The sequence below is a fragment of the Natator depressus genome, chromosome 21 (genome assembly GCF_965152275.1).
Source record: "Natator depressus isolate rNatDep1 chromosome 21, rNatDep2.hap1, whole genome shotgun sequence".
NCBI classification, from domain to species: Eukaryota; Metazoa; Chordata; order Testudines; family Cheloniidae; genus Natator; species Natator depressus.
Genome location: NC_134254.1, coordinates 18070627 through 18085710, shown reverse-complemented (window position 1 = coordinate 18085710; position 15084 = coordinate 18070627). Strand labels below are relative to the sequence as shown.

General features: G+C 43.0%; 1 protein-coding gene across 6 annotated transcripts in view; it reads right to left on the bottom strand.

The window, feature by feature from the left end:
- KDM5B (lysine demethylase 5B) overlaps nt 1–15084 on the bottom strand; it is a 190687-nt gene that overhangs the window by 102646 nt on the left and 72957 nt on the right. For 5 of the 6 annotated variants that reach the window (XM_074936220.1, XM_074936219.1, XM_074936218.1 and 2 more), the window contains 5 exons: nt 11615–11702; nt 10756–10862; nt 8991–9149; nt 8219–8338; nt 7402–7560 (listed from right to left, as the gene is read on the bottom strand). In XM_074936220.1, coding sequence (XP_074792321.1) covers nt 7402–7560; nt 8219–8338; nt 8991–9149; nt 10756–10862; nt 11615–11702 — 633 coding nt within the window. Of the gene's footprint in view, nt 1–7401; nt 7561–8218; nt 8339–8990; nt 9150–10755; nt 10863–11614; nt 11703–12965; nt 13084–15084 lie in introns of those variants that run through there. The other variant, XM_074936223.1, reaches the window with a different exon arrangement.

The following is a 15084-nucleotide window of genomic DNA, read 5'->3' as shown; positions in this document are numbered from 1 at the left end:
TAGCCTTATTAAAGGCTGAGGCAAAGTATTTGTTTAGATATTGGGCCATGCCTAGATTATCCTTAACCTCCACTCCATCCTCAGTGTTTAGCAGTCCCACTTCTTTTTTCTTTGTTTTCTTCTTATTTATATGGCTATAGAACCTTTTACTATTGGTTTTAATTCCCTTTGCAAGGTCCAACTTTACTCTATTACAGGAGAGGGTTGGTGAGGTTCTGTGGCCTGTGTTGTGAAAGAGGTCAAACTAAATGATTACGATGCTCCCTTCAAGCCTATAAACTCTACAACACTGATATGAAGCTGGGTTTTTTTATTAGACTGTTTGGCCTTCTCTGAGATGGGCTCCCATTTCAACATTGATGCATACGTGAAAAATCAACTTTTCAGGAAGTTATGGGGAGAAAGGAACTTTACAAACTTGCGGTGGATCCTTGCACCAATTGAGAGAATCCAAAACTTGCTGTGGGATCCACAGCATCATGTCCATATTGTGAACCCACAAGGGGTTGTTAAGACAACGTAGATGAAGTCTCACAAATAGAGTTACCAGACTGCATGAAGCAACATGGCCCAACAGGCAAAGACATGTTCTCACTGCTGACTGATCAGTTCTCACATGTTGTTTAACCTGGCTTGAGGCAGAAATACCTTTGCTGCTGTGGAATTTATGAGGGCCCCCAAAAATTCTATTCTTTGAGCTGGAGTTGCACAAGACTTGTCCTTGTTTATTCCGAGTCCCAGGCTGGTGATCAAGAGTATGATCAATATCCAATACTTATTTCTGGGGGGAGAGGTGGGAAGAATAATCCTGCACCAACCAATAATTGAGATATGGCTAAACTAAACTGTTCCTACATCTTAAACGCACTGCAACTACGGCCAGGCATTTTGTAAAAGTCATTGGGTCTGATGATCAGCCAACAGGCTGCACCCTGTACTGGTAATGCACGTTGCCCACTACAAAAACACACATTTTTCTGATGTGCCAGATGAATGGAAATATGGAAATAAGCATCTTGTAGATTGGGAGCTGTGACCCAATCAAGAGGATCTACGACAGAAGTGTGGAAGAGAGGGTTACAATGCAAAATCTGAACTGATGTACAAAAAAAAAAGTGTATATTCCTCAGGTCTAATATTGGACGCCAGCCTCCTGATTTTGTAGGAATTAGAAGTTATCAGTAATAGAATCCCTCCTCCCTTCCCAAGGGGAACCCAACTGAACCTGTTCCTGAAGTAGATTCTTGTGAGAGCGGTCCTGAAGAGGGACAGGAAAGGAGGTTGTGGGGTGGGGACATTCTTAAACTTGATAAAAGTGTCTTTTTGAATTATTTCCAGCACCATCGGTTGGTGGTGATATCCTTCCAGGCTTCCTGTAAGTAACGCAAATGGACCCCCAAAAGTGGTAGAGAAAGACTGATTGACAGCTCTTGATGTAAGCATTAAATCAACTGCTTGGACAATGAGAATGTTTTAGTATTAGCTATAGAGGAGGTAGAAGAAAGTGTTCTTCTAGGAGGGCACTGCTTCTTCCTACACTCTGCTAAGGATGATAAAATGGAGCAGTGAATGACTATAGCAATTGCCTCTGACAACAGGACTTCTTCCTCTAATACTGGAGCTTAAGAAGGCAGAAGAGAGGACAGCACAGCTGAAGCAACCCAAACACACAGTGCCGGAGAATCGGACACTGTTGGCCCCAACGAACTTCAGGGTTCTCTCTTTATGAGACCCAACAGAGACTCGGGGTCATTTTAGAAGCAGATCTCTTTCAAGAGCAAGACAGTGGGGGACGTCTCCCTCTTTTTTTTTTTTTTTTTTTTGGAGCAGTTTTATTTGTGGACTGATCCCTAAGCTCCTTTCGGAAAAAGCGTTTACTCCCATCTGCCTGAGCAGAGGTTGAGGCCACAGCAGAAGTCATTTGTGCTGACAATTGTCCCAGACTGGGAGGATCCTGACTCCCTTCAGGGTCTGAAGCAGGCCTAACTGATTTGTTTAAGAGAAAAAGTTTTAGCCTGTTTTCTGACTGGCTAAGCAGCAGTTCTGTTTGTTTGTCTTTCCTCCACAGGACAGAAGCGACTTTGTCTGTACAAAGTGCAAGCTGGTCTCCATATTGGAAGAGAAGGTTCAAGGTCTGGAGCAACAGGTATCGACCCTGCATTGCAGAAGAAAAACTGAAGATTTCCTTGACACATGTCAGGATATGCTTCTACGGACACAACGTTCTGAAGATTTAGAGCAGGCTGCACAGCGGGGACAGAAGGACGGTGAAGAAATTTGGCAGCATGTAACCTCCAGAAGAAGAAACGGGAGCATCCATGTTCCAGCAATGCAGATACAGGTAAGCAACCGTTTTCATGTTCTCTCCACAGGTACTAATGCAGAGGGTGGACTAGATGATACATCTGAGGGGAGGGAGCAGAAAGAGACTCCTCCGATTGGAAGGCATGAGATGCACTGTCCTAGGGATGGGGGTTCCACGACCACCGCTCCCAAGAGAAGGACGCGGGTGGTGATGGTCGGGGACTCCCTCCTCGAGGGGACAGACTCATCTATCTGCTGCCCCGACCGGGAAAACCGAGAAGTCTACTGCTTGCCAGGAGCTAGGATTCACGATATGACGGAGAAACTGCCGAGACTCATCAAGCCCTCGGATCGCTACCCCTTCCTGCTTCTCCACGTGGGCACCAATGGTACTGCCAAGAATGACCTTGAGCAGATCACGGCAGACTACATGGCTCTGGGAAGAAGGATAAAGGAGTTTGAGGCGCAAGTGGTGTTCTCGTCCATCCTCCCCATGGAGGGAAAAGGCCTGGGTAGAGACAGTCGAATCGTGGAAGTCAACGAATGGCTACGCAGGTGGTGTCGGAGAGAAGGCTTTGGATTCTTTGACCATGGGATGGGTGTTCCAAGAAGGAGGAGTGCTAGGCAGAGACGGGTTCCACCTAACAAAGAGAGGGAAGAGCATCTTCGCAAGCAGGCTGGCTAACCTAGTGAGGAGGGCTTTAAACTAGGTTCACCGGGGGAAGGAGACCAAAGCCCTGAGGTAAGTGGGATACTGGGAGGAAGCACGAGCAAGAGAGCGCAAGAGGGGAGGGCTCCTGCCACATACTGAGAAAGCGGGATAATCAGCGATTTATCTCAAGTGCCTATATACAAATGCAAGAAGCCTGGGAAACAAGATGGGAGAACTGGAAGTCCTGGCACAGTCAAGGAATTATGATGTGATTGGAATAACAGAGAATTGGTGGGATAACTCACATGACTGGAGTACTGTCATGGATGGATATAAACTGTTCAGGAAGGACAGGCAGGGCAGAAAAGGTCAGGGAGTAGCACTGTATGTAAGGGAGCAGTATGACTGCTCAGAGCTCCGGTATGAAACTGCAGAAAAACCTGAGAGTCTCTGGGTTAAGTTTAGAAGCGTGAGCAACAAGGGCGATGTCGTGGTGGGAGTCTGCTATAGACCACTGGACCGGGGGAATGAGGTGGACGAGGCTTTCTTCCAGCAACTAACGGAAGTTACTAGATCGCAGGCCCCGGTTCTCATGGGAGACTTCAATCACCCTGATATCTGCTGGGAGAGCAATACAGCCGTGCACAGACAATCCAGGAAGTTTTTGGAAAGTGTAGGGGACAATTTCCTGGTGCAAGTGCTGGAGGAACCAACTAGGGGCAGAGCTCTTCTTGAACTGCTGCTCACAAACCGGGAAGAATTAGTAGGGGAAGCAAAAGTGGATGGAACCTGTGACCATGAGACAGTAAAGTTCAGGATCCTGACACAAGGAAGAAAGGAGAGCAGCAGAATACGGACCCTGGACTTCAGAAAAGCAGACTTTGACTCCCTCAGGGAACTGATGGGCAGGATCCCCTGGGAGAATAACATGAGGGGGAAAGGAATCATAGAATCATAGAATATCAGGGTTGGAAGGGACCTCAGGACGTCATCTAGTCCAACCCCCTGCTCAAAGCAGGACCAATCCCCAATTAAATCATCCCAGCCAGGGCTTTGTCAAGCCTGACCTTAAAAACCTCTAAGGAAGGAGATTCCACCACCTCCCTAGGTAACGCATTCCACTGTTTCACCACCCTCCTAGTGAAAAAGTTTTTCCTAATATCCAACCTAAATCTCTCCCACTGCAACTTGAGACCATTATTCCTTGTTCTGTCATCTGCTACCACTGAGAACAGTCTAGATCCATCCTCTTTGGAACCCCCTTTCAGGTAGTTGAAAGCAGCTATCAAATCCCCCCTCATTCTTCTCTTCCGTACACTAAACATCCCCAGTTCCCTCAGCCTCTCCTCATAACTCATGTGTTCCAGTCCCCTAATCATTTTTGTTGCCCTCCACTGGACTCTTTCCAATTTTTCCACATCCTTCTTGTAGTGTGGGGCCCAAAACTGGACACAGTACTCCAGATGAGGCCTCACCAGTGTTGAATAGAGGGGAACAATCACGTCCCTTGATCTGCTGGCAATGCACTTACTTATACAGCCCAAAATGCCATTGGCCTTCTTGGCAACAAGGGCACACTGTTGACTCATATCCAGCTTCTCGTCCACTGTAACCCCTAGGTCCTTCTCTGCAGAACTGCTGCCTAGCCATTCGGTCCCTAGTCTGTAGCGGTGCATGGGGTTCTTCCGTCCTAAGTGCAGGACTCTGCACTTGTCCTTGTTGAACCTCATCAGATTTCTTTTGGCCCAATCCTCCAATTTGTCTAGGTCCCTCTGTATCCTATCCCTACCCTCCAGCGTATCTACCTCTCCTCCCAGTTTAGTGTCATCTGCAAACTTGCTGAGGGTGCAATCCACACCATCCTCCAGATCATTTATGAAGATATTGAACAAAACCGGCCCCAGAACCGACCCTTGGGGCACTCCACTTGATACCGGCTGCCAACTAGGCATGGAGTCCAGGTGAGCTGGCTGTATTTTAAAGAAACCTTATTGAGACTGCAAGAACGAACAATCCCGATGTGTAGAAAGAATAGTAAATATGGCAGGCGACCAGCTTGGCTTAACAGTGAAATCCTTGCTGATCTTGAACACAAAAAAAGAAGCTTACAAGAAGTGGAAGATTGGACAAATGACCACGGAGGAGTATAAATATATTGCTCAGGCATGCAGGAGTGAAATCAGGAAGGCCAAATCACACCTGGAGTTGCAGCCAGCAAGAGATGTTAAGAGTAACAAGAAGGGTTTCTTCAGGTATGTTAGCAAGAAGAAGAAAGTCAAGGAAAGCGTGGGCTCCTTACTGAATGAGGGAGGCAACCTAGTGACAGAGGATGTGGAAAAAGCTAATGTACTCAATGCTTTTTTTGCCTCTGTTTTCACTAACAAGATCAGCCCCCAGACTGCTGCACTGGGCAGCACAGCATGGGGAGGAGGTGACCAGCCCTCTGTGGAGAAAGAAGTGGTTTGGGACTATTTAGAAAAGCTGGATGAGCACAAGTCCATGGGGCCGGATGCGATGCATTGAGAATGCTACAGGAGTTGGCGGATGTGATTGCAGAGCCATTGGCCATTATCTTTGAAAACTCATGGCGATAGGGGGAGATCCCGGACGACTGGAAAAAGGCTAATGTAGTGCCTATCTTTAAAAAAGGGAAGGAGGAGGATCCGGGGAAATGAGTTACCTAGGGAGGTGGTGGAATTTCCTTCCTTTGAGGTTTTTACGGTCAGGTTTGACAAAGCCCTGGCTGGGATGATTTAGTTGGGGATTGGTCCTGCTTTGAGCAGGCGGTAGGATTAGATGACCTCCTGAAATCCCTTCCGGCCCTGATACTCTATGATTCTATGAAAAGGATCTGGGGATTACAGTGGACGAGAAGCTGGATATGAGTCAACTGTGTACCCTTGTTGCCAAGAAGGCTAACGGCATATTGGGCTGCATTAGTAGGAGCATTGTCAGCAGATTGAGGGAAGTGATTATTCCCCTCTATTCGGCACTGGTGAGGCCACATCTTGAGTACTGCATCCAGTTTTGGGCTCCCCACTACAGAAAGGATGTGGACAAATTGGAGAGAGTCCAGCGGACGGCAATGAAAACAATTAGGGGGCTGGGGCACATGACTCATGAGGAGAGGCTGAGGGAACTGGGCTTATTTAGTCTGCAGAAGAGAAGAGTGAAGGGGAATTTGATAGCAGCCTTCAACTACCTGAAGGGGAGTTCCAAAGAGGATGTAGCTAGGCTGTTCTCAGTGGCGGCAGATGACAGAACAAGGAGCAATGGTCTCAAGTTGCAGTGTGGGAGGTCTAGGTTGGATATTAGGAAACACTATTTCATTAGGAGGGTGGTGAAGCACTGGAATGGGTTACCTAGGGAGGTGGTGGAATCTCCCTCCTTTGAGGTTTTTAAGGCCTGGCTTGACAAAGCCCTGGCTGGGATGATTTAGTTGGCGTTGGTCCTGCTTTGAGCAGGGGGTTGGACTAGATGACCTCCTGAGGTCTCTTCCAATCCTAATCTTCTGTAATTCTATGATTCTTTGGATTGAGCCTGGTAAGGGACTTCCAATCCTTACATTTTCCCTAACATTTCCTTCACCCACACAATAAAGACTATTAGAGGAAGTTTCATTAAGGCTCATAGCAGCCCCAAATGACAAAAAATTTAAAACCCTCAGGAATTTTAAGCACTGGAAAAACAAAACAAAAACAAAAAACCTATTAAGGAAACGATGATGTAACCTAACTACCACAAACTAAGCTACTTACAGATAAACTAATATGGGAGTGGCCAAGATGGGACATGGCCAACCAGCTCCATCTCACAGCTTAAAGCAGTGAAAGGAACCGAGGCTTGGTTGGATGCTCTGCTCCCTTTTATACCTTCAAGAGAAGAGGGAGCTTGAGACTACGCAGGGAGTGGGTGCAACCAACAGACACTGCTGGCTAAAGCATTCCAATCTCTAGCACATGGAGCATATGCATGTTAGACATGGATCACATATAGATAAGCAATCAAAGAAGGCAGCAAAACTTTTCCGAGGGCTACTTCTGATAGAAGAAATTAGTCTTTTTAGATTGAAAAACATACAAATAAGATCAATAAAATAACAAGAACTTTAACATCCAATGCACATGCTTCTCAAAGAAAATCTGTGTGTTAGCAATCGCTGCATTAAAATTAGGCTGCTCTTTCAAGAAATATAATTTGGAAGCTGTCAACTTCTAAGATGCACATGTGTCATTTTAAAAGTCTGCTCATATATAATTTTAGTCCTCCAAGACTGCAATACCATTTCCCTTTGTCAAAACTGTGCCAGTCACACATACAGCAGGAATACACTGTAATACAGAATTACAATAGGTTTCTTTAAACTGAAAAATCATTCAACACAAGACTTGTATTTTGTAAAACCATGAAATGGAAGTATGCACTCAGAGCAAATCAAGACTTACCTCTTCTTCTGGCCTAAGCTTAATTTTCCTATCTCTAACTGGAAAGCCACTGCCAAACTCCTTTGAAGCAATATCAGCCCCATATTCCACTGTGACATCCTCTTCAATGGTGCTCACAAGTCGCCAAAACTCTTTTTCAACCAGCTCTGTGGGAACCATCTGGGTATGAAACATGAGAAAGAGAAAATATAAGCCCACACAGAAGGTTGCACTTCTCACAGTGCTTATGGATGTAGAGTAACCAAAGGTACCAAACACATGAGATATACAGAAGTAGTAAATTCAAGGAGGAAGTTCACAAGCTTAAAATATTTTCCCATCATGTCACAGGGACTTTAACTAGAGTCAGAAACAAACCTGAGTACCATTGGTTACACCAGGTGTTCACACGCTCTCTTTCTTCTCTCCCACTTCACCCTCTCAGTTAACAGTTACTTTCTCAACTTCATAGTGGAAGTTACTTATTAGTGCAATTATATAAAACTAAACCAACACAGCAAAATGTTGGTATTGTAAAGCTCAAAAAACTACATCAAATGTTGCCTTTTGCCTTCAGTAATGAGTGACATTTGGGGCAGGAGTTTAAGGAGGAATATATTTTTGGATGGTGGCGGAAACCAGAAATGTGTGGGATAGAAACCAAAATACTAACAAAGAACAGAAGCCTTTACAAATTAACGTAATATTTAAATAAGAGCTTTCCCACTTGGATTTGTTCACATTCAAAACTCAGGATTCTTCACCACTCCAAGTTTAATACTTTAATAAGCACAAAAACTGAAATCTGTATTATAGCATAGTAAGCACATGAACATACATGTACTGGCATGTTAAAATAGTCTGACTTGAATGCATCAGCCATTTCTCCAAATGTGCGAAGTGTGTAGTCTCTTGCTGCTTGTTCAAAACCAAATGCTTCCTGTGGTTTATTACACTCCTGCAATTAAAATATGGTTATTTCTACCAATAGTTAAAAATAAGACATTTTGCACTTTAGTGCTTTTCAAACAGACTTTAAAGTACTTTACAAAGATGGATCAGTATTATCCCCATTTTACAAACAGGGGAAAACTGGGGCACTTGATTGAAATGACTCACCCAGGATCACACAGGTAGCCATTGGAAGAGTCAGAAATAGAACCCATCGTGCCTATCAGCTCTGAGTTTAATCCACCACACCACAACAATATTTGTTTGTGAATCAGCATGAATCACTGGTGAGATCAGCATAGCTAGATTACAGCAAATTCTGCTTCCTCTGCTATAGCAAAGCAGAAAACACCACAAAACTTGTCTACGTTGAAAACCCCAATGACATAGTGGTAAAATTTAATTATGTAAAAAGCTATCTAAAAGCCAAAGCATCCTTTCTCAGTGATTTTAATACTACTAAAGTAGATCAAATTTGGGGCCCAGCATATGTTGTAATGTCTAACAATCTGAAATGTACCCAGTCCTTGTTTCAGTTTCATCTTCTACCACCCATTTTACAGGACTATTTTCATCATAATAAATTGCAGTTCTGAAGTTCTGATCATTAGAAGCCAGGAGAGAACAGAAACACATTTCAGCCTGATTTCTCAGTTTACCTGAGCCAGACACTGGGGACACCTCCAGTCCCCTTTGGGAACATCATGAAGGGGTGGAATTAAACAAAAAGTATGGTAACTGTCATCACAGCCATCACACAACAGGAGACGGTCTTCATCATTACCACTGCCACATAAGAGACATACGTACAAATCCACCTGTAACAAGAAATTACCAAAGTGGGAATTTAAGTGCTTTAAGCAGTTCATGGCAAGAGATCATTTTGGTAACTAAGTCATTTGTCACATTTACCTGTGTTTATTTTTATTTTCTTTCCATAAAAGATCAGAGACAGCGAATATTAACTTTGTTCTCCTTTGTGGTAGAAAGTATCAGAGGGGTAGCCGTGTTAGTCTGTATCCACAAAAACAACAAGGAGTCCAGTGGCACCTTAAAGACTAACAGATTTACTTGGGCATAAGCTTTCGTGGGTAAAAAACCCACTTCTTCAGATGTGATGCACATGTGATGTGCATCCGATGAAGTGAGCTGTAGCTCACGAAAGCTTATGCTCAAATAAATTGGTTAGTCTCTAAGGTGCCACAAGTACTCCTTTTCTTTTTATAAATCCCTTTGAAATTAAGAAATCACCACCAAAAGTGTTGAAGCCTGACCAATCTGTTTTGCTAAATAAAGAGACTCAATTTTGTTCTTAGTACTGCTCTTTACTTTCAGACTGGTCTGTGCGCAGACACTTCAACATCTGAGGCCAACTGCCTGGAGCAGCCATCAGAAAACAGGGGAATTCTGGTTATGGGAGCATCCCCCTTCTTCCTCAGAGTTAGTGGACTGTACCCGAGCCCTTCACCAGGAAGGCACCAGCTTTCTAAGCAGATCCATTTGCTTTTGGAGGGGGCAGGCCTTCAGTGCTGTGTCATGAGAGCTCCACCCACATCATCTAGGAGATCCACAGAAGGGGGAGCAGGTACTCCGAAGATTCGCAGGGGCACCTGAAGGAGAGTAGGGGGGAGTTTTTTGGAGGTAGAGGAAGGAGAGCAATGAAGTCTGGTGAACAGAAGCAGGAACTTAGATAGTGGTAGGAAAAAAATGTTACTATTTACGGCCTTGCTTAAACAGGGGACAACAGCAGTACTGCTGCAAGACAATTGAGAACAGAATAGGACTCCCAGTGCCCTTTATTTTGTGCCTCTAGGGTCTGGTGCAATCCTGTCTTCCAGTAACTGCGCATTCCTCTCCCTCCTGCCTAGTAAAAGGGTATGTGTGTGAGAAGGATCCAGGCAGCGGGAAGGGCTGAAAGGGCCTGTATATTGTCTTCTCCACAAGTAAAAGTCTCCCTTTCCTTTGCTTTTTAGGAGAAGTATCTGCTATGTTGAACCAAGTAGAGCATCTGAGTTAGAGTTCAAACAGTGGAATAAGAGGTGGGTCTGCTAGAAAGCTGGGTGCCAAAACTCTTATTACATCTCCTTTCTAACTGGTACATCTACCAAGGGAAAGATCAGCAGATCAACCCATATCCAGAGTGAGGAAGCCCTGAGAAGAACCACATTTCTTTTGACTGTTCTATCAGAGTTGCTATTTTAAGGCAGTACGGTGGGGAAGGATAGAAATGATTTCAGTTGAAACAGGGTGAAATGAAATTACTTTGTTATTTCCTGCTTATGACATGAAATCCTGATGGTACCTATGTCGAGGAATTCAGGAAACTCCCATTCCCACTACCTATGCTATATACTACGTGCCCAGCTCTAATCCAGGACTGTCTGCAATTAAGAATTAAGTGCCAGAAGGGCAGGGAGTACTCACTGCATTAGTGCTTTTTTTAGAGCGCCCTTTTGATTTCTCTCTCTCCAAGTCTCTTTGTTCTCTTTTCTCGGCAGGTTCTCGTTTCACTGTGCCAGGCATTTCCTTCTCTGATACAGGAAAAGAAAATTAGACTATTACTGGGTTTAACAAATATTTCACAGCATAAGCAGTACTTGAAGCATGTGTTATCATATCATTATATACATTTGAAGGGGATCTTTTTATGAGTGAATCTGTTCCTATTGAGATATGGCTACTGCAGTGGCTATGCTCATCTTTAGGTCTCTGTGCAAAGACTGACAATGGTGCCAGATTTTGTGGGGGTTGTGTAATATGGACACAAAGGACACCAAACATATTTTCATGTAACTTTAGGCAGCACTTGAACTCCTACCTGGAAAGCCTGGTATTATCAGGATAAAACAAGCATGGGATCATAAACAGATGCAGGCCGCTCTAAACATATGGTTTATTTAGCACTGATATTTTAAATAGTTTCAGTGACCCCCCCCCCCCAAAAAAAAAGACTTGAATGAAATTTCAGGTTCATAGACGTGGTTGGATTATTCTTTAATGGGACATTTCACTGGGGCAGAAAACAAACAACACTATAATGTCCTATGATGATTTTCATACTTTATTTACTTGCAATGGCAACTGCCCCAAGATAATATCACAAAAAACTAAACAGGTACCAAAAGGAGTCTCTGAGAAAGGAAGCTCTTCATATTGCTTTCTAACAACCCCACCCCCACCTCCATACATCTGCTCAAGCAGCACAATGTCAGACTAAGGGAAAGCTGCCACAAGCAGCAGGGTCACATTCGTATTTTGTTTCGTCCCCCATTGACCCACTTACCATTTGCAGGTGTACATCCCATTCTGCGCCTCAAATTATGAGTTTTGGCTTCTGGGGTTTCATCTGACTCCATTTTAATATTAGTAGCCTTAAAAATAAATGGTCATATTCAGTAATTGAACATGATATTCAGAACCGAAGAGTTGAGGTTTGCGTGTTATATTTGTAACCCAGATACTCTTCATTACAAACTACATTGTTCAGAGGTAAAGACGACTTACTTACCTATAGCTGAAATAGATCAGTACAGACCCACACTCTCAACATATACCCGCCCACTCGAAAGACCAGAACCTTCTGAAAAACTGACCCTTGGAGACCATGTGGCCTCTGCCAAAAGCTGTGTAATGCTCCGTTGAAAGGCCACCTGAAGGGCCCTCATCATCAGTTCCTTCCACCTCCTCAACGGCTGTTTAGGCTCTGAATAAGTGGGGATGAAGGGTGTGGAGCATTCATCTGAATCAATAACCTATCTGAAATACTTATGCTACAAGCAAGTAACTCTTCTTAGTCCTTCCGGTACTATCACTACATATCTCCACTCTTGGGAGGATCAAGAAAGCTAACATCTAAAAGACTGAAGGACCGCTCTACTGAAACAGGCCTCCAACCTCACACCACATCAAGAAAGCAATGCTGCATGGAAAGGTGGACTAAGCACCAAGTAAAAGCTCTCCAAATCTCCACAAAGGTAAGCTCAGCAGGAAGTATTGCCCAGCAGGGTCTGAGTGGCGGCCCCTCACAGCCCACTCACTGACCAATACCAATATATAAACCAGGAATTCATGATGGGGAGCTGTCTTGAGTGACAACACAGCTGCCTGATTCTACTCCAGACCTGCTTGCGATAGTCCCTAAACTCTGGCTTCTGACCCTGGTTTGTCCTAGACTTCATTATTCAGCTGCAGTCTGTAATTTGGCACTGACCCAGACTTCCTGGTATCCTGACCCAGTTTGACATTTTGATTGAAAAACTAAACAATATAAAATTAACATGGCATATACTAAATGGATTAAAAGATGGGTAATCGATCAGTCTCAAAGTGTAATTGTAAATGAGAAAACATCATTAAACAGATGTGTTTCTAGTTTTTCCCTGTAGGGATCAGTCCTTTGCCCTATATTATTTAACTTTTTTATCAATGAGCTGGAAGAAAACATGAAATCACCACTGATTAAGTTTACAGATGACCCTAAAATTTGAGGAATGATAAATAATGAAAAGGACAAGTCACTAATACAGAGCAAGCTGGATCACTTTGTAAGCTGAGCACAAGCAAACAATGTGTGTTTTAATATGGCTAAATGTAAATAAATACATCTAGGAACAAGGAATGTACGCCACACTTACAGCATGGGGGACTCTATCCTGGGAAGCAGTGACTCTGAAAAAGGTTGGAGTATTGTGGTACATAATCAGCTGAACATGAGCTCCCAATGTGGTGATGTACCCAAAAAGGCTAATGTGATCCTTGGATACCTGAAGAGGGGAATCCCAAGTATCAGTACAGAGGTTATTTTCCCTCTATATTTGGCACTGGTGTAACTGCTGCTAGAATACTGTGTCCAATTCTGGTGTCCACAATTAAAGAAGGATGTGGATAAACTGGAGAGACTTCAAAGAAGAGCCATGAGAGCAATTAAAGGATTTGAAAACATGCTTTATAGTGATAAGCTAAATAGATTGAACTCCTTGAGTCTAACAAAGAGAAAGTTAAGGTGTGACTTGATTACAGTCTAAGTACCTACCTTGGGAACAAATATTTAATTAATGGGCTCTTCAAGCTAGCGGAGAAAGACAGAACACAATCCAATGGCTGAAAGGTAAAACTAGACAAATTCAGACTGGAATTATGGTGTACATTTTTAACACCATAAATTAACCACTGGAACAATTGAAAAAGAGTTGTGGTAGATTCTCCATCAATGACAACTTTTAAATCAATATTGGATGTTTTTCTAAAAGCTCTGTTCTAAGAATTATTTTGGGGAAGTTCTGTGCCTGTGTCATACAGATCGGACTAGATAATCACAATTGTCCCTTCTGGTCTTAGAATCCATGAATAGAAACTCTAAAATCTCATTTTAAAAGGTATGTTTTCCAGACCTTGAAAAAAAATTTGTAGCTGTTCTCTAAAAAAAGAACAGGAGTACTTGAATCTGGGGGGAATCTTTTTATAACTGTAAACATCAAAACTACATGTTGCATTTCAGTCTGGTCACATCAATATGGTTTTCTCCCAGGTTTAAACCAAATTTCCTGCAGTGATTCAACCATTATCAGAAAATTGCTGAGAAATGAAAAGACATGGTCGCCTTGACTTCTTAGTTGTGCTTCCACTGCCACAAGCACTTGGTAATGACCACTGGTGCAGTACACAGGCCAAAAGGTAAAACTAACTGCAATAATCTTCACAGATGCAGAAATGGAAATACTTGATGAGAGCCTAATGGATATGTGGACGTAACCAAGGTTTTAAGGAAGTTGTGGCTGAGGCCAAGGTAATCATCTTGAAATTAAATTGGCAAATGAACTTTTTGTGAGCCCTTAAAGTCCATAAAGGGATGAAAACTTTCAGCTCTTTTTGGAATAGATATACCTCTCCCTTTCCACTTCTTTTGCTCCAGACTTGAAGAAGGGGGTCAACCTTTTTTCTCACTAGTTTATCATGACAGAATTCCAAGAGTGGGGATCTGATAACACTTGGAAATGGAAGATCTGTATTTATAAATTTCATAGGAGTCTCATCTTGTGATATTCCCATACTCACATATTTTACAATCCTCCTGCAACACAAGCTCATAGAGCTAGTATTGTAATTATTTACAAATCAGTCTATACATCTTCCATAAACTTCTCGTGTGTGCCCCACTACTGCAATATCTCTTCAACTCTCGAGTACACACAACTTAATATTACCTAACAGTTTCTATTATGATCAGTTTTAGAAGCAACTTAAAACAGGAAGAAACTTCAACATTATGCAATACACAATTCAGTGGTTGGTATCCATCTCAGGTTTTCTTTTTTTCTTTGTTTAAAGTTTAAGCAAAAATGGTTTAGCCATTTTCAAGAATGAGGTTGCTGAAAAAATAGGTATATCTCAATGATTATGAAAAAAAAGTTGAAAGTCTGAATGCATGTTCTAATATACCCGTGGGTAAAAGTAAGAAGAAGAAATTTGGCAAGGGAATAAATCCTGAGGCTAGAGGTATGTCTTTTGCTGTCCCAAGTAAATCCACCCAGATTTGAGCAGGTTGTAAACCAAGGAAAATTGTTATTTGCACATACACTTATTTACTCGCTCATATCGCTCAACTGGCACACAGCCAGAGAGCCACACAGGACAGATATAGGCAAAACTAATTTTCCTACTCCTACTTCTGCTCCTCCCCTAAAAATATCCACTGGCCTATAGGAAGGTGCACAGGGCTAGACCATGTACTTCAGTCTCACTTCTTCCAAAGAA